This window comes from Silene latifolia, chromosome 7, assembly GCF_048544455.1.
Source record: "Silene latifolia isolate original U9 population chromosome 7, ASM4854445v1, whole genome shotgun sequence".
Classification (NCBI taxonomy): Eukaryota; Viridiplantae; Streptophyta; class Magnoliopsida; order Caryophyllales; family Caryophyllaceae; genus Silene; species Silene latifolia.
This window is the reverse complement of record NC_133532.1, coordinates 25,194,929-25,214,807: the sequence shown is the minus strand read 5'-3', so window position 1 is coordinate 25,214,807 and position 19,879 is coordinate 25,194,929. Positions and strand designations below refer to the sequence as shown.

At 34.2% G+C, this 19,879-nt stretch overlaps 1 protein-coding gene across 1 annotated transcript; it reads right to left on the bottom strand.

Annotated features, from left to right (window-relative positions):
* Window positions 1–4,471: 4,471 nt before the first annotated feature.
* Window positions 4,472–12,251, bottom strand: LOC141590988 (ent-kaurenoic acid oxidase-like). Its single transcript, XM_074411478.1, has 9 exons — window positions 11,960–12,251; window positions 11,493–11,817; window positions 10,906–11,055; window positions 10,484–10,741; window positions 10,070–10,153; window positions 9,231–9,309; window positions 8,087–8,193; window positions 7,288–7,406; window positions 4,472–4,923 (listed from the first exon to the last, which is right to left on the bottom strand). Exons 1-9 carry the CDS (start codon window positions 12,196–12,198, stop codon window positions 4,833–4,835), a joined length of 1,452 nt encoding a protein of 483 aa, XP_074267579.1. The 5' UTR covers window positions 12,199–12,251; the 3' UTR covers window positions 4,472–4,832.
* Window positions 12,252–19,879: the final 7,628 nt, after the last annotated feature.

Below are 19,879 nucleotides of genomic sequence, written 5' to 3'. Positions count from 1 at the left end.
GTCCCTTGGAAGAGGTGCAGCAGTCGCTGCGTCTGTTCCTGAGCTCAGTTCTGGCTATGAAGCCGGAATTGCAAATTGTTAATATTCGTTGGTAAATTTAATGCTCGATTAACATTATTTGACTCGGATAGAAGTGATTTAACATATTATTTACATGTGAATTGGTCATAAAAACAATAAAACATAGACAAAAACTAATTAGAACGAATTATTTACAAGATTAAAAGGTTAATAATGAATCAAATAAACTAAAACAAATTAATTATGTTAAATAGGTTAAACCGGTTATTAATGATGGTGACGATACGTAACAAATAAAAATATACCAACGATGAATTCCAGAGACTCAATATGGATGAATCGAACCTCTAAAAAACCCGAATTGATTTTAATGACGAAAACCCGCAATATGAATTATAAGGGATTTAAGTCGGGATTTTGAAAGATGAATTAAATATTAATGAATTACATGTTAAAATTATCATATTAGAATTATCGTGTTAAAAGAAATATGAACAATTAAACAAGAAAACGAACAGACAAACAAAAGACGAAGGAAGAAGAAAGGAATCAGGAACTGCGGCAGCCTCAGGAAGAGGCGCAGCAGGTGCTGCGTCCCTTCGAAGAGGCGCAGCAGTTGCTGCGTCCTTTCTCGACGTTTGTCTCCTGTTAATCCGTAAAAAGGGTTTGAAATAAGGTTTTACAAATCGGTTTTAAAAGTACTTTCGACGTAAATCTTACATTAATGATTTCAATAATAAGAACAATAATAAAAGAAGGGATTTACACCTCAGATTTACATGTTTGACGAAGCGAGATTGACTAAGTTAACGTTTAGTGATGCTCGACTCGAATGTACGACGAAAGTGCCCTCTAAGAGGAAATTAAATAGATTGATTAAGGTTGATTGATGTGGAGTTGGTCAAATTGGTCGGTCATGCAAAACGAGGCGGGTACTCAGAAAGATCCGAGCTTACGTGGTCGAAAGTTCAAGCACGTAGGCGCCAAAAAGTAAGAACGTGGTCTAGAATGCAAAGGGAGAAGAGAAGGGCGGACACTCGCGTGAGAAATATGTGAGACCGAAGGTCTCTATTTATACTAATCACACGGAGGAAATTAGGGTTTCGGAGAAACTTTGGAAGTGAATCTCGAAAAGATACGAAAAATACGCAGAAAAGGACTGAGGAAGAGGTGCAGCAAGCACTGCGTCTCTTGGAAGAGGCGCAGCACCTGCTGCGTCTTTTCCTCAGTAGTTTCCTCCTGCGGAAGAAAGATTTCCGTGTTTCTATTATGGAATAGCGAACTAATCTTATTTCCTTAATATTTTATATGATAATTTCAGGATATATTTTACTAAAGATTAAAAGATTGGAAAAAGTATGGAATAGAAATATCCGGAACATTCCAGAACATTCTGACTCGGCATTTTAAACGGTTATTAGAAAATGAAGACGGTTTTTGACCCGGACTCCAAATGTACTCTAATTACTGTCAAAACGACCGTATCGGCGCGTAGATGACGATTATGAGGTAGATACAAGTGTTTGAGCGATCACTTGACGATAAACTTACGAACTGTCATAAATCGTTCCGTGTACCAAACATGCGGCCCAATCATCACCGGATGGTTTGCGGGAGGTGCAGAAATGAGGTATCTACATTTTGTACTCATATTCATCTCCTTTCATCCTAATTCGAAGGGTAATTAATTGCTCTTATCGATCTAGTATTAGTTTTCATTTTATATTAATTATCATGTGGTTTATTCATATAATCGATATGTTTTTGTAGGGTCCAAGAGGATTCATTTGAAGACTAGTATCTTATTGATTCGGATCCAGAATAAGGTAACTTCGACGTTACTCGATATCGCAAGATGTATTTGTTATAGTTGCATGTATTAGGAAATTTGGGGATAATTATGAAAATTATATTTATGGCCTACATATTATATTTTAGGAATGTCGTGAATTTTCGTGAATTTTATTTTGGTCAAAAAGTATTTATTTCGGGTTTTATAGTGTTGATACGGTTTTTACGATTATAGTGATGCTGGACTGTTTTAATTGGATTTAAAATACTAATTGAAATGATTAATTCAAAAAAAATTAGTATGTGCCAGAGACATGGAGTATTAAGGTGTGTGTAAAATTTTAGGTCATGAAACCTTCATTTCGATTTATAAGTAATTTAGAAGTTTTGGCAAAACCGTTTGTTGATTCTGCTGAATCTGACATTCTATTTGTAAAAATTATATCGCCTTTTTTTATTTTGAATATGCAAAATTATTGAAAAAAGACTCCTGTTATTTTCAAGCCTATAGTCTGCACAAAACAATTCATAAATTTCTGATGTACGATTTTCTCAGAATAAATTATTTGTCAACAGATTGCCTGTAAACTGCAATTCTGTCTTTCGCTCAAATATTATTTCGTAAAATGACTTTTCTTTGTTATCCAGTGGCTAATATTTTTCCTACATAAACTTTGGGATATCTAGTTATGTTTAGAATTTTAATTTGCCTTAAAATATTTTCTTAAAGTCCTTTTATAAACTGAAACATTATGGATATTGTTTTCTGCCAGATTTTAGAAATGAATTTTTAGACCCCTGATACTTTCGTCTTCTGAAGTTGGTTATAAAATGAAAGTTAAAGATAAGAGCTACATGAAACAATAAAAATTGGCCTTGTATCATTTAGATTTTTCTGTATTTAATTATGAGTTTTACAGTACCGTTGTTCTATTTTATAAACTGTTTTAAGACTCCGTCTCATTAAGGCCTAAATAATTATATCTTTACTAAAGTATTTTGAGTCAATTTGTTGGTTTTAGATTTTTAATACAGTGATTAATCAAATTATAATCCTTGAATTTATTTTATACTTTTGGAAGTGAAGTTTAAGCTTCCTGTTTTGAAGATATAAAAGTGTAGTTCACTTACGAACCTTTGAAATAATATACTTTGGATAATATACTATCTTTAAGAATATTTTTGAATTTGGAATAATTAAAGGAAGGGCAAATGAATAATGAACTAAGGCATACAGGTTCTTATACAGCTATATGATTGGGTACCCTAGTGGGAGGTATAGATTGTCGTAAAGTCATGTACATGTACTTAGACTGGGACTGGGACTGCGCACTGCGTGGTAAGACAAGTCTTGTTATAGTTTGTTGTCTAGTGAGTGGATTTGGAGTTGGTCATCTCTGCATGACAATGGGTTCTTGAAACTACTGTAAGATGCTGCGGTGTCAAGGAGTATAGCTAAAGTTACTTTATGGCCTGAACTATGTTATTTCCATTTTGTCATTTGAAGAATTTTGCTTTAAAGCATGCCGCACGTTTATTCTAAGCGTGAGTTTGGTAACTTATTTTCGTTACATAAGTTTGATATTTCAATCTATTTTTGATATACTATTGCTTCTGTAACATTTATATCATGTGATATGGCTGGGTGAACGTCGAGTTACTCCCCGATGATTAGGGGGTGTGATGTTAATAACATGGAAGGTATTTGATTTGTTTTGACTGGGGGTATCAGTGTGAGCTAGCGAGTAATTTGCAGATCTTGCTCTATTTTTCTACTTTCTTTTATGGATTTAGTTTGAACACTTTTGAGGAATTTTATTTTCGCCCTTTTTATAAAAGTGGCAACTGTTTAGACTAAACCATTTGATTTTACTCTTAAGAATTTCCATATTCTCGATTTAATAATGTTATAATTTTCTTTATCATTGTGTTTATTTAATCTCATGTCAACAATGATTCCGCCATTGTTTTGCACTAGATTTCATAGGGGATTACACCAAAAAAGCAGCTTGTTGCACCTTTCATGTTCTAAAAGCTAGCTATGTTATTCTACAACTTTCGTTCTCCAATATTGTTGAGGCGAAGCCCTTGGTTATACTTCGATTCTTTGCCATATTGTTTAGTAGTAGTATATCGAAGAAACATGTCTATATTTTGTTAGTAATATTTAGAGTGTTGAGAAGATCATCTCAATTAAAACCCTAAAGTGATGATTGAGGTCTAATCAATATTTAATATCCTAGTACACTCCCTCACTAAAAAGTCCTTTGGGCTTGAAGAGTGGTTAGTTCACAAGCTCCGTATACCATGTCTTGAAATTCCACTTCACGCTGTCTTTGATAGCATGTTGAGAAGACCATCGCAACCAAAACCCTAAGGTGATGGTTGAGATCGAATCAATATTTAATAACCTAATAGAGAGAATGATAGAAATGTTTTATATTGAATGTGTGTATCTTACAGTAAGAATCTTTAAAACTTTGATACGATACCCATTACTAAAGCTTGGGAATTCCACATTTGACATAGTTACTGGTATAACGACGGTACAAATAAAAAAAATATATTTCTTAATTGGATCTCATTAATACAGCTTGGAAGTTTAATCATAGAAATTTTCAAAAATCTCTACATAAATTTCACAAGGGAGAAATTAAAATAATGCAAAAGATAAGAATATTTTTCATAATGTTTAAATCATCTTTACAATAGTGTAAATGAGTTTATTTTTAAAATTTACCTACTAGAAACATAAGTGAAAGGGTACAATATTTGGTAATAAACAATACATTGTTTTGTCCAAAGCAAACTAATTTAGTCTTAATGCGGCGAAATGGAGATCCCCTGCGTGCAGTTGGTAATTTAGGAACATCGTGAAGAAGTAGCTTCATGACATGTCATCATAGACACGTATACATACATGCATGCAACACGAATTAAATATGGATATATACATAATAGTAAATTAATATATAATAAAGAAAAGATATTGATATACTTCGTGCTTATTATTATCAGCTTTAGATCTTGCTAAAGGAAACTTCAACACCGTCGGTTGGTACAGGATGTGAAAGATATATTATTGGCATGTCCGGATTAGTTAATTCCCACCTGTTTATTTAGACAATAATATATCAAAACCTTATTTATAAACAAAAAAAATCTCAAAGTTATTCTAGGTGTAACAATTTTTTTTTGCAAAATGTTAGAAAATAAGAACATATCTATATTATTGTTACAACTACGTAACTAATAAGAATATTTACTTCACATAATCATGATCTAAACAATACAAAATGTATTAACTAATTCTACATTTTCAGTTTTGTTTGATAACAAACATTTCTTTTATGAGCTAATGTGTGTTAACTGTTGATTGTTCCTTTAATAGTTATCGTTTGATGACATGATATGTCGCCTTTTAAATGATGGTCAAGCATAAAGATAAAAATGATGTTAGGAATGGTGTATATGTCATGTACCTAGTATTGTTGTGGTGATGGTGGATGAACATGTCTGATAGTGGGATTGTCACATGGTGAACGTGATAGTGGTGCATGACTGGAGAAGTCTTATCAAAGGAGATATTTGTAATCTTATACGAGTATATTTTTAATAATTTCGATACATGATAAGTTTTGAATGAGTATTTAACAAATTCTTTTATCTTAGTAAGTAGACTATACAACCAGTGGTATTGGTTGTACATAAAAGAATCTGAGCTTTATAATGAATTATTTGAACTTAGACTTATACATTACGAGTTTTTTTGAAAGAATCTGAGCTCCATGTAAAAATATTGCTTTTAAAAAATTATAATAAAACTCAAGAATAGTATATATAAGCTCAATTAGATTTTAATTTTGACAACAAGAATTTTAAATATAAATTAAAATTTATAAAAGCTCAAAAAAAATACACATAAGCTCGGTTAGATTTGTTATGGTTGTACAATACTCTTATATAACAACTTGTATAATAGAATTTGGGCTTTTATCTTATGTACTATTTGATGCATTTGATTTACCTAAAATTTTCCCAAGAAATATTCTACCAACCGGGTCATTCATTTGAAAATTGAAGGGTTACGAAATTGAATTATTGTTAGGAATGGTGTATATATGTGTGAGATTTTATTCTCCATGACATGATTATAAGAGACGTGGATTAGGCATTTTCTCTTAATCAACTTGAAGATAATAAAGCACATCTTCTTTGCATTGTTAACATAAGTTATTTTAGTGTATATTGTCCATATTAGTTTGGATTATTCAAATCGGATAGGATCAGAAGGTGGTAAAACTTTCCTCGTTAGTTTTAACACTACTTATCATTATCATAAACTTTTCATGAGCATCATACCAGTCTGATCTTTTTTTTTTTTTTTTGCTAAGCATTTAAAAAAAAAATCTAACAAGTCGATTTTCATTCCTTTAATTTAGTATAATTGTAACTCTTTTATCCATTTTTGCATTTATTAGAGAATATATTGTTTGAAGTGTTGTATAAGTTAGCATGATAGTAGAGTTATTATCACGTCCTTTTGTTAATAACATTGGTGCTTTTATTTAGTTAGGAGAACGAGTTACATAAAATAATTTGAATTTAGGAATGAAATGGGTCCTTGAATTTGAGGTGGAACCTCATAAATATGGTAAATAGGATTACACCATCTGTTGTACAAAAGTATTGTACAACCATTGCAAATCTAATTGAGTTTATGTGTATTTCTTTTAGTCTATGAAAGTTTTTAATTTATATATTATTATTTTTACACTAAAACTAAACCTAATTGAGTTTATATGTATTATTTTTAAGTTTCATTATAATTATCATATAATGTTTTGAGATGCCTAGTTTTACGAGAGGAATTTGTCCTTTGGCTTCTATTAGATTTGTTGTTTTCGATTATACCTATTATTAGAGAATATATTATCATATAGGAAAGATATTATTATGCGTATCATAATAATATTCTATAGAATATTAGGAAAATTCTTGGATACCCATAATAATATCTTTCCTATATGATAATATATTCTCTAATACCTATCTCTTGTAAGTGCCGTTTGGTGATTTATTAATGAATTGATCTTTTCCTTCAAAAAAAAAAAGTGAAAACATTACAATAAAGTTCATTAACCTTACATTAAAACTCAAAAACTCTATTATAAACTTCAAACACCATATCACCAATTATAATACAACTAGTGGTATAATAACTTTCCTACCGAATCAAACTTTTTATTCTTATATTTATGGTTCCTATTTTTTTTCCGGCTTGTATCATAAGTTTTTACGTACCATTATTTCTTATTTTTATTGTTTAAGTTTGTCTTGAAATTAGAGCGTATGCAACATATATAGATGACATTTATCAAAATATAATTAAGAACCAGCGTAACTTTATAAAATCGACAAAACAAAACTAAAATCTATTTTTTATGTCATGATTAAATGAGCGGAAAATGTTACCTATATCCAAGCGCTAAGTGATGGAGAAAAAGAATAGTAATGAGACGAGCCATCGTACTTCCGGGACAAGCTCTTACTCCTCCTCCGAAAGGGAGGTATGTTCCATGTTTTGGAAGAGACTGCCAAGTACAATTTATAGTATTTTTACAATTAAATAATACTCTTTATTTTTTTTATATATATAACCACTATAAATTTTGGAGAAAATGAATTTTAATCTTTAAAAGTTATAGTTTACAAGTAAATACTATCACATTAAAGTAAGAATATAGATATCGTAAATTCCTTTTTTTTATTATAAAATTAAAGTTAAAAATTTTTATTTAAAACAATAACTTACTCTATTTGTCCTGGTCGTTCTTTATCTATCTTTACTTTGGTACAAAATTAAGAAAGATGGAGAAATTATAGTAGTCATTAAAACATTCTTTAAAAATAAATGTAAACAAATATCTATAATAGAACAAATAGATCAAAAATTGTAACAAAGAGAGTATAATAAAGCATTAAACAAATTTATTAAAAACATTGGAAAAATGAACGTTAACATTATTATAGTCTCATTAGAATACGTCCAGTCGTTTATCGCTCGGTGTTTATTATCAAATTTACCATTTTGTAACGAAAAATAATAGACTTATAAACCATATTATGAGAGTAAAATTGTAAAAAAACTAATATATATATATATATATATATATATATATATATATATATATATATATATATATATATATATATATATATATATATATATATATATACATATATAACTACTTGATGAGTAAGAGTGACGTACATCCCATCTGGCTGGATTGAAAGTCAAAGGGTCTTCAAAATTTGATGGATCGATGTGAAGCTGCCTTAGCCACACTAGTACATTCCACCCTTTTGGTATCAAATAACCTACACATATTCATCAATTTTTTTAGCCATTTCTTTAGTACTACCATTTTTTTGAAAATATCTTTTGCATTAGTTGCTCTATCCTCGTCAATTATTTAACTTTATTTCTTTTTTTTTTAAAGAGTTTCTTTTTATATAAAGATAAAGAAATGTGTACAAAATGAAATCGCAATAACAAAGGCGTAATTAAGTATGATGTATAATGTATTGAACTTCATCTCCTAAACATAAGACTTTCTTCATTGTGTCACTACGTCAAGACTATCTTAATATGTAGTCATTTTTTTATATGTTTTTTTAATTGGTATGTTTGCCTCAAATAGAAATAAAATTTCATTTCAGTTTTGGAGCGAAAAATTCATGTACAAGCAAATTCAGAGAACATTGAGCATATACTTTGAGTGAGTTTAGAATTTTTTTTTCATTTCTTTTCTTTCCATTATCTTCAGTTTTCTTTCACATATAACTATTTTAAATTACTCCTTATTATTTATTTCTAAACACATTAATATTAAAAATAATAACGTAGCTAAAACTTTTTATATCGTGGTGTTAGGGGCGCCTCAACTCCCAAGTAATATGAGTTCACTCTTAAAACCCTCCCTTAGAAGTCAGAATCACTTATTTGTTTGTAAAGTTCATTCACTTAGTTAAATTTTGACTTCAAGATGGTCCTAAGTTATTTCTCAGGAATATGACCAAATCCATAACGCAATAGATCTTCATGATATTGCTTAACAAAGCAAGTTGATAAAATTTTATGGCAAAAGACCCTAAATGAACAAAACTTAAAAGGGAACAATAATTTGTAAATAGCAACTTTATCAAGTGTTATATCTAGGAAAAAGTAACGTTACGCAAAATTAAAACTCACATATTACAAATGAAATATATTTAATATTTTAGGTTTGATATAATTGTACCATATAAACTTAGCTTGAGTATTGAGCTTTAGCTATAATCTACTTATTGTATTTCCTTATATGTGGTTGAAGTGTGGCATGTTGCCATATTTTAGCTAAATATTATGGACGTACCTTCAAATTTGATGTCTTCAGTAGCTTTCTTGATTATAAAGCCGGAAAGGCTAGCTATTCTAATAGTTTCATCCACAACCTGCATGCAAATTGTTACATTATTTTTTATATAAATTTTTATTTCCCTACAATCAAGGAACTAATTATTCAGATCTTATTAAGTGAGAGTAAATATATATAGATCCCTACTCCGCAACTCTTAAGTTAACATAAAATATTTGTTGGTAATTTAGGTAAGCTAGAAACTACTCCTTTATTCGGACATCTGATCTGTTGAACTTTATTTTTTTGCCACGGAAATAAAAAAGGAACAATGAGTTGAACTCTGCTATTGTTGATGAATAAGAAGTTATTCTAAAAGTGAGTGGATAATAAATTTACTTATGTATGCAAAACATTATCAAAACAAAAAGGTCAACAATTAATTAAAATACCCGTAAGAAAACAAATGATTAAACAAATGATAGGAGTGTGTATGGGTTAGATAAGTATAATTTATGTTTTAATGAATATATTTCATTTGATTTATTCCTTATCAGTAAAAAAAATGTCAATGAAACCTATGGCCAAAATGTAAGGAATGTGATCATTACAAATTCTCATACTAAAGTACGAAGAATTGATTTAAGAAGTTAAAATGTCCTCAATTAATTATAGGTCTCACATTCATATTTTGTCGTTGGTAATTTGAATGAGATTATAATATCATGGTTTGAAGGCAAAAACATTACAATTTGGATCCAACGTTAAGAATTACTGGTACCTAAAATAGAAAAAAAACCATAGAAATATAACAATTACAAAATAAAAATGGCAAGGATAGCTTGTATATTACGCACCTTGTTTGTGTATTTCATCCCCAGAAAATCTTTGTATGTCAATTCAGCACCATTTTTCTCCCTAGCCATTTCCATATTCTCTTCCTATATTTTGACATTTAATATCATCAATATCACAATATGAATATATTATTAAATGTCGATGGTCTAGGTTTTGAACTAATTAATGAACATAGAAACACAATAATTCTAAGAGTCTTATATGCAATAATCATCCACATCATAGTTTAAGAAAATTATTAAAACAAGTTCAGAATGCCATAGGTTTTTAGGTAAATTAGAAAGTGTTTTATCGCAGTACTTATAAAGAAGCTAATACGAGTATTTGTGTTGTTTATAATGCAAATAATAAGCAATTTTAAACTTTATAACAATGCAAGTAATAAGAAATTATTAAGTAAATGTATAAATTACCCGGAGTTTTTGAAGAACATGGGGATTCTTGGCTAGATAATACATGGCCCAAGTAACAGGATATGCAATACCAATATAAGCTATGGCAATGTTACTCAAAATATTATCTACCACCTCCTCATCGCTTAAATGTCTCCCTTCTTTATCCTTACTTTGCATCAATCTATCCATCATATCACTTGTTGCGCCAATATTCTTACCCTCCTTTTTCTTCTTCATCAATTGCAACGTCAGTTTCTCGGTAAGCTTCTTTCGACACTATATTTAACAATGCAATGACCGTTGGTTTTAGTGTAATAATAAAGGCGGAGAAATCATAAACAGTTTGGTCGGAGTATTTACTACTCTTATATTTTTCTAGTAATTACTCCATCAATCCTTATTTATGTCGCAATATTTTAATAACATTTGCGGAAAGAAACCTGGAGGGCATGACGAAAAGGCATTCCAGGAAAGTTCCATGGTTGGGCTCTGACTCCTTCATTCACGGCTGAGAATAACTTATCAAGAGCATCTATCTCGGAACCTAATTCCAAACCACCCATGTACCTTCCCATAAACTCCAGCGCTACCTATTTAATTTCATTCATGTACAAGGGCAAATTAAAACACCATGTCAACTTATAAATTAGGTTCTATAATTATATACGGAGTATAATTTGATAGAGGAATCACGTTCGTTGTAGTGTCGTCATTAAGAAAGCATCTATTTTATTCGTATATAATTAAGACCGTAACTCTAACTCTCTAAAAATACACACAATTTAAAAGATGAATCTTGCGTGCACATAATAATTATGCCCTGATCAATTCTCCTCACCCTCTTCTTACTTGGGTGTCTCAAACATTTCTTTACCTTTTCATTTTAAGCATGTATAAGTTTTCAATATTTCACACATACCAATTAGAAGTTTTTTACTTTAAGCAAGTCATTTCTCATATCATTGATTCTTGTGACTAAAACAAATTAAACATAAAGAATTGTTATACGAGACATTACTTAGCTTACCCTTTTTACTTGATAGAAGGTATTAATTTGGCCCATTTGAAACCATGATTGAAAAGCAGCTACGATACAAGGCTGTAATTGTCGCGCAACTCGAGTAAGGGTGTCACGGTGGTTGAACTCACTTGTGAGGAGCCCCTTGATGTGCTGATGACGTGATCCATGAATAGTTATTACTGAATGAATTCCTAATACTTCACTTGAGGGCCAACCTTGTTTAAATCCCGTTGTTGCTGTTAATATGCTTTTGCAAAGTGATGGTGCGCATGCTATTATGGCTGGAGATCCGTACAGAAACGTTGTGTATGCCCCTACATTCTTCCCATACCTATATTTGTCAAAGTAATGATGAGCATGCTATTATTGGGTAAATTTCAAACATAAATTGTATACTCTCTCATTTACTGGAATTATACTTTAATTAGATATATGTGAGTAATATTTTACAAGAGTAGTATATAGCAACTTACTTCTGCATCTTGTTCGTGATATAACGGTCGGGACGAAGGCGGAAATTAAAGTACCATGCAAAAGAGAAGTAATCCCCAAAGATAGGGATCCCCAAGTGACCTGGTGGTAATTTAGCATTCAATAACTTGCACCTAGCCCTAACCGAGGTTCCATACCAAATCTCATTCCACCTCCAAAAGAGAAATGCTATAAGTGGCCAGACCAATGCATGAATCACGTACACCATATTAATCTCCATTTATTTTATTATTATTTATTCGTTGCTAATTTCTCTTAATTTGCCTTCTCATGAGAGTTTTATATACACACATATATATATAGCGCTCATTGATACACATGCATACAAAATATAGTACGTAGCCTCAATACGTCATCTTAATTAGGCCCTGCCCAAAAATTAGATAAACGCACATTTTTTGTCATTCATTCATGGTTATATCGGGTCAAAATCTCCCGCACTCGACCAAAATCTCCCGCACTCTATCAAAACCGATACACGTAACTTTAAAACATGGATGAAAGCATTTGAATCCCATAATTAGTTGTGGCAATCGGGTCAATTGGGTCGGGTTTGGCTCGAGTCACGTTGGGTCGGGTCATATCGGGTCAGCATATCCTTTCGGGTCGAGTCGGGTTCGGGTTTGGGTCGTTATCAGATCGGTCATTATCGGGTCCGGTAACATAATCGTATTACTATAATTTTTTACCATTGAATTTACTTTTTAACCTATTATTTGGTTTAATTACTTCATTACTAAGTCAAACATACCAATTTAAACACAATATCACTTTCATTTTGATCAAAATTATGCTTAATAATTGTCGGGTCAGCATCGGGTCGGGTCAATATCGGGTCGGGTATGGGTCGGGTTCGGGTCATTGATAATTGGGTCGGGTTGCAATTTTTCGGGTCCTACCGGGTCGGGTCGGGTCAGACTTGCCCGCTCTACCCATAATGTATGGGCCATTGCCCATTAAGCTATATAGCTGAAATTTGAACCCGTACTTTGCTAAGTTTTTGTTGAACAGATTATATTTAATTCAGTAGCTCTCCTATAGGACCGTCCTATAACATAAGACGGACCCAATAAGAGAGATTAGCCCAACAGGCAACAGGGTAAAGATCAACCAAAATGAAACATAAAAAAACAATTGAAATCCTGTCTTCTCCCCTGCCCATTCAGTCAGTCACCACGTTTCCATATCCTTTCCAACCCATATCCTCTACACCTCAGCTCATCCACCGCCTTTGTCGCCCACGTCCTCACCGCTTTCTATACCGCCTTTTTTGTTGTCGTTTCGATCACGTTATTCTGGCCATTTCTCTCCTCCGCCAATCAATTAAAACCCAAAGTTAAAGGTCCCGATAATCGTTGTCGAGATCTCCTCCATGCCAAGTCGCCAACCACCACGATGAGGTTTCGTTCTTGATTTTCAAAGTTCCAGTTTTTAAAGTTGAATATTCATGTTTTTAAATTGAAAACTTTGGTTTATACATTGAAACTCATGTTTTTAAATTGAAAAGTTTGGGTTATAAGTTGAAAATTATGGGTTGCAATTTAAGCTTAATTGAAGTTTGTTTAACTGCCCCAATACATATTTTAATACCTTGAAGCTTTAACTTTAAAACTCATAATTATAACTTAAAAGCTTGATTTATTACTATGAAAACGGTAGGCTTTTAATTTTGCAGCTTCTCTTTTTTATTTACGTTAGTATGGTTTTAGTTTAATTACAACTACATTTAATTTCAAACCTTAATGATATAGGTTAAAAAATATCTGGGTTTGAATTAATTATTTGGGTAGAGATGTACGGCGGTTTTGCATTATCTGCATCTGCTGCCGGAGTTGAGGTTGTCGTTGGTGCATCAGCAGGTCTTGGGATGTTAGTTCTCTATTTGAGATGATAAGGGGCAGCGGTGCAGGACTAAGATGGGCTTATATTTAATTTTCTAAAGTATTTAAATTTATAGGGCTTTTGATTAATGGGCTGGTCTTATGCTAAGAGACCGCCTTATTAAACAATTTGTGTATTTAATTTTATGAGTCTGTGTTAATTCTTCAAATTAATACTTCGTATTTGGTTAATTAATATTCTCTCCAATCCATTAATCTTACTGATGATGGATTTAAACTTTTAAGCGTTTTTGGTTGTCGTTGTCGTTATCGTTGTGGTTTCGATTGTCGCTGATATTATATGGGTTTCGATCATTATTCATTACCAGCTCCTTTGCCGAACAAGAGGTCCACTTATGCTAATATCAATAGAAAATAGAAAGAAATAATGGAAACAGTTTGACGTGTTGAACAAAACAACATCCATTTTTAGGGCATTATTGATATTTTACTACCATGAATGATATTTCCAACTACTTGCGGAAATCTGCAGAAATCATCTAGCTAGATTTTAGAGGATGAAAGGTGCAACAACCTGCTTGTAGCTCTAATCCCTAAAGATCGTTCAATGAAAACGCTATTGTATAAGATCATCCTACAAGAAAAGCTTACACTGCGTTCCAAGGAGTCCGGGATAGGTACTGGGATGGTTCGAGAAATGCATATCTGACATGTAATAGCATAGCATTTAACGCCGGAACTTAGAAATAGCTCAACTCGTAAAGAATCACAAACGGTTCAAGCGTATTCTATCATGGCACTTGCTTAAAATACACACTATTAAAAGAGTATCGAGTAACATACTCCGTATATGGCATATTACCTTTGATTTATTCAACAACTTCCTCCTTCAAAATCATTTGTTTTTTTTACAATGACAACTGAGTCCGACATTTAGTCGAACAGATGGCATCCATTGAAAAATACGATATTAAAGGATATAAAAAATATAGGGATATTCTCTCGTGTACCCCTGAACTTTTTCGTTTTCTAAGGTGTACCCCTCGTTTTTCACAAAAAAACTTTGACCGACAATTTCTCAGTTACAAGTTCAGAAAATGGTAATTTTTTTTTTCAAACAAATTATCTCGTCAAGGCCTTGAATTTGAAAAAACAATTCACCGCATTTTGAGCTCGTAGCCGGTAGTATGGTTGGTCAAACATTTTTTAACGAATAAACTTTGACCGACCATAATTCCCGACTTCGAGTTGAGACGTCGGTGAATTTTTTCTCAAACTGAAGACCTCTTAAAGACGGTCAATGTGGAAACAAAATTTATCGTATTCTGAACTTGTAGCCAAGAGTTATTGACGGTCAAAGTTTTTTTGCATGAAAAGAGGGGTATATCGTAGAAAATGAAAAAGTTAAGGGGTACACGAGAGAATATGCTACTACAACTTTGTTGTTTAATATAAGGAAATATTGTCTTATAACCTAACCTGAAACACGCAATTATAGAAGGCCCTACAAAAGTGTTTAATACACGACAATATAATTATTTCATTTTAATAATTTAATATTTTTAATTGATAATTTGCATATTTAAAAATTAAATATGAAAGCATTCATTATATTCTATATAATAAGATATAAGATATGAGGCTATTAAAATAAAATCAAGAGTTTCATATTTTATAATGTTAAGTTTGGGCTATTATTTTTTTGGAATCTCTCGATAAAGGACTATCTAACGGTATTAAAAGAGAGTTAATTTTTGTAAATACACGTATCCGTCGAGATACTCGTATTTGGTGGTGACTCCAATTGTCTTAATTTGATTCTAAAATGTTGAACGAATAGTGTAAGTTAATTGTGTGTGTCGATCTTCTCATTAGCATAATGCAACTTATAAATACAATGTAACTTGGGTCGAAGCCCATACAAACGATAATCACATAGATGGCCTAATTCGGCCCTAATACTCCCCCTCAAACTGGAGCATGGAGATCAAGAATGCCCAGTTTGCGGAGAAGAAAATCGAATTGAGTCGAGGCAAAAGCTTTAGTAAGAACATCGGCAAGTTGTAAATTGGTGGCAACATGACACGGGCGAATTAAGCCCTCGGAAATGGCGTCTCGAATGAAGTGACAATCTACTTCTATATGTTTAGTCCGTTCATGAAAAACGAGATTTTGAGCAATGTGGAGAGCGAACTTGTTATCACAATATAAGGACATAGGCTGGGCAACCGAGACACCCAGGCTAGAGAAAAGACCGAGGAGCCATTTCATTTCGCACAAAATGTGCGTCATAGACCGGTACTCAGCTTCGCTGGAGGATAATGCCACTGTCCGGTGTTTCTTGGTCTTCCAAGAAACAAGCGAATCACCAATAAAGACGACCCAACCAGAAATGGATCGACGTGTCAAGGGACATCCTGCGTAATCAAAATCACACTATCCAGAAACACGAAGGTCACTATCCGATCGTAACAGTATACCATGACCCGGTTTACCTTTGAGATACCTAACAACCCGAAGGCCAGCATCCATGTGCTCCTTACGCGGCTGTTGTAAAAACTGGGACAAAATATGGACGGCATAAGAAAGATCAGGACGGGTCACTGCGTGGTAAACAAGTCTGCCAAAAAGTCGTCTATACGACTCAGCGTCCGCAAGTAACTCGCCCGTAGCCAACCCCAACTGATGATTTTGTTCGATGGGCGTTGCTGCGAGCTCTACACCCAATAAACCGGACTCAGAAATAATATCAAGGGCGTATTTCCGCTGACTAAGATAAATGCCCTCAGAATTACGAGCAACCTTGATGCCCAAAAAATATTTCAAGACAGCGAGGTCCTTCATATGGAAGCAGGTACCCAAATAAGTTTTGAAAGCAGCAATCGCAGCCGAATTGTTACCAGCAATAACAAGGTCATCCACATAAATTAAAACATGTAGACATACCTCATCAGTATTGTAGCTGACTAGAGAGTAATTGGAGTAAGACTGAACAAAACCATATGTTCGAAGAGCAGCAGCTAGCTTGACAAACCAACAACGCGGAGCCTGTCGAAGCCCATACAAAGACTTGTGCAAACGACAAAATTTCCCGTCCTTGCCTTTGCTAAAGCCAAGTGGCAATTTCATATACACTTCCTCAGTCAGATCGCCATATAAGAAAGCATTATGAACGTCCATTTGATGTAATTCCCACTTTTTATTAGCAGCAATAGCAAGCAAAGTGCGTATCGTCACCATTTTAACAACCGACGCAAACGTCTCCCCATAATCAATACCCTCGACCTGATGATTACCAAAGATTACTAACCTGGCTTTAAACCGTTCAACACTTCCGTCAGATTTATATTTTATCTTGTAAACCCAACGGCAGCCGAGAGACTTCTTGTTAGGAGGAAGATCAGTGAGCTCCCATGTACCATTGTTCTCAAGCGCTATGATTTCTTCTTGCATAGCCTTACACCAATTAGGATCAGTGACGGCCACATGAAAATTCGGAGGCTCAACACCTGTCGTAATAGCTGCAAGGAATTGTCTATGACGAGATGAAAATTTATGACAAGCAAGATAGTTAGCGAGAGCATAAGGAGTACCCGAAGACGAATAAGAAGGGGAGTCGGGAGGTGATTCACGTGGCATGTCAGCGGCGGTGGTGTCAAGAATATAATCCTTCAACTGAGGAGGTGGCCGTTTCACCCATTTACCACGACCGAGCTCAACAACATCTGAAGAAGGACCCGCAGCACCCTCACCATTATCAGGATCCCCATTATCAATATTACCAACATCATTAATTATCGGGCCTGAGGCTGTGTCATTCCCCTCGTCAGCTACGGTGTCCGGATTGGTCACGGAAGGAGAATCCGCAGCATATTCGACAGGGAGATGAGACCATCGACTTGTCATTGGACGGATCATAGGGAAAGGTGGTCTCATAAAAATGAACGTCCCGACTTACAAAGATATCCCCGGTAGAAATATCAAACACTCTCCACCCCTTTTTGTTATGCGGATAACCAAGAAAAATACACTTACGACTCCGTTTAGTAACTTTATCACCCCGGGTATATTGGTTGTGGACAAAGCAGAGACAACCAAATACACGTAAATTTCATAAGACAGAGCGACACCAAATAAAATTTCATAAGGAGTCCTATTGTGAAGGAGCGTAGATGAGGTACGATTAATTAAATATGCCGCAGTTAAAGTACACTCTCCCCAAAAAGAAACCGGAAGATTACCTTGGAACATAAGGGCACGTGCAATATTTAGGATATGACGGTGTTTACGCTCGACACGGCCATTTTAATGAGGGGTGCCAACACACGAGGTTTGAAATAAAATACCAGTCTTGAAAAAATAATCGGCCATTTCATTAAACTCCATACCATTATCAGATTGAACTATTTTGACACGCTTAGCAAATTGATTTTCAACCATAGATACAAAACTCATAAACATACTCGTCACTTCAGTTTTATCAAGTAACAAATAAACCCAAACCGCACGAGAGCAGTCGTCAATAATGGTTAAGAAATACTTCACCCCACAAGATGAGGGTGTATGATAATGACCCCTTAAATCACAATGGAGTAAATCAAAAATTGCAGAAGCTTTATTGGTATTCAATACAAAACTATGCCGACTTTGTTTTGCAAGATGACAAACGTCACAAACTAGAATTAAAATTGCTAACATGAGGAAGTAATTTAATGACTTTGTTGGACGGATGTCCAAGACGCATATGCCACAAATCAACCGAAGAAGCTGCGCTCACCCGATGCACCGCCACCCGAGTCACTGCACGCAAGAAATAGAGGCCATCTCGCAGCTCACCGACTCCAATCTTCGTCTTCAAAGAAGGGTCTTGAATGTGACAAGAATGATTAGTAAAGCTCAATATACAAGCAGTAGTAGCAACAAGTTGTGACACGGAAAGAAGGTTGCAAGTGAGACTAGGAATAAATAACACATCGCGAAGGATAAGCGAGTCATTTAAATAAACCGTGCCAGCAACCTCAGCCGAGTCACTATGACCATTAGGAAGACTAACTAGACAAGGCGGAATCGAGTGGGACTCCGTTAACCATCGAATATCGCCTGTGACATGATGAGAAGCACCTGTATCAATAATCCAATCATAAGATATACCACTGAGACGATCATGTGACAAGGAAGAATTAGGAGTCACGGTCAGAGCATTCGCACGAGCCTGAATTCGAGATGATGAATCCATGTGCGATTTAGTCCGCATTTCATCAAGAGTACGAGGACGATCGCCCCACCAGTCCGGAAATTTTTGGGACTTAATGAAACAATCTTGAACCTCGTGTCCGAATGCATTACAATGAGCACACTGTAATTTACAACTTTCTTACCGCTCAGCCTCTCGCAAAGCACGCCAGTGCGGGGTAGAAGAGGAAGGCTCACGTTGAACGACAAAAGCCATCACGTCTGTCGGTTCAGCTGCAACAGAAGGACCAGCACGGAGGCGCTCTTCTTGGAGCACGATATGATAAACACGATTGAGCGACGGAAGGGGGTCAAGAGCAAGCTGGTTGGAACGAAGGGTACCATAAATAGAGGAATCGAGACCCATTAGGAATTTATGCAAACGCTCCGAATCTTGAGCGAGAGCATCCTTAGCAATACCACACTTACACCCGCCACACTTACAGGCGAAAGGTGGCTCATGAGCAGCGAGGGCGTCCAATAAAATTTTAAAATTGCCAAAATAAGTAGTCACTGACATACCTTTGGATTGACGACAGTCATGTAATTGAGTCATTAGGGAATGAATTTTCGCACCATCGATACTGAGAAGCGCTCCTCTAAATCAGTCCAAAGGAGTTGCGCATCTTCACAATAGTAAACACTATCTTTGATGGAAGGATCGATCGAATGCATAATCCATTGAAAAACAGTGCAATGAACGACCTCTCATTGATCGAGTAAAAATTGGTCAGTCAGCTTAGCAATCGACCCATCACAGAATCCGAATTTACGTCTCGATTTAAGAGACATACGCATCGAGCGACTCCATTCCTAATAATTGTCGCT

What these genes read in the sequence shown, in the direction of transcription:
- LOC141590988 (XM_074411478.1), bottom strand. Translation starts at nt 12,198, where the DNA reads ATGGAGATTAATATGGTGTACGTGATTCATGCATTGGTCTGGCCACTT. An exon ending in ATCACGAACAAGATGCAGAA is followed by an intron (nt 11,818 to 11,959) that starts GTAAGTTGCTAT and finishes TGACAAATATAG; the next exon opens with GTATGGGAAGAATGTAGGGG. An exon ending in ATGTTCTTCAAAAACTCCGG is followed by an intron (nt 10,154 to 10,483) that starts GTAATTTATACA and finishes GTCAAAATATAG; the next exon opens with GAAGAGAATATGGAAATGGC.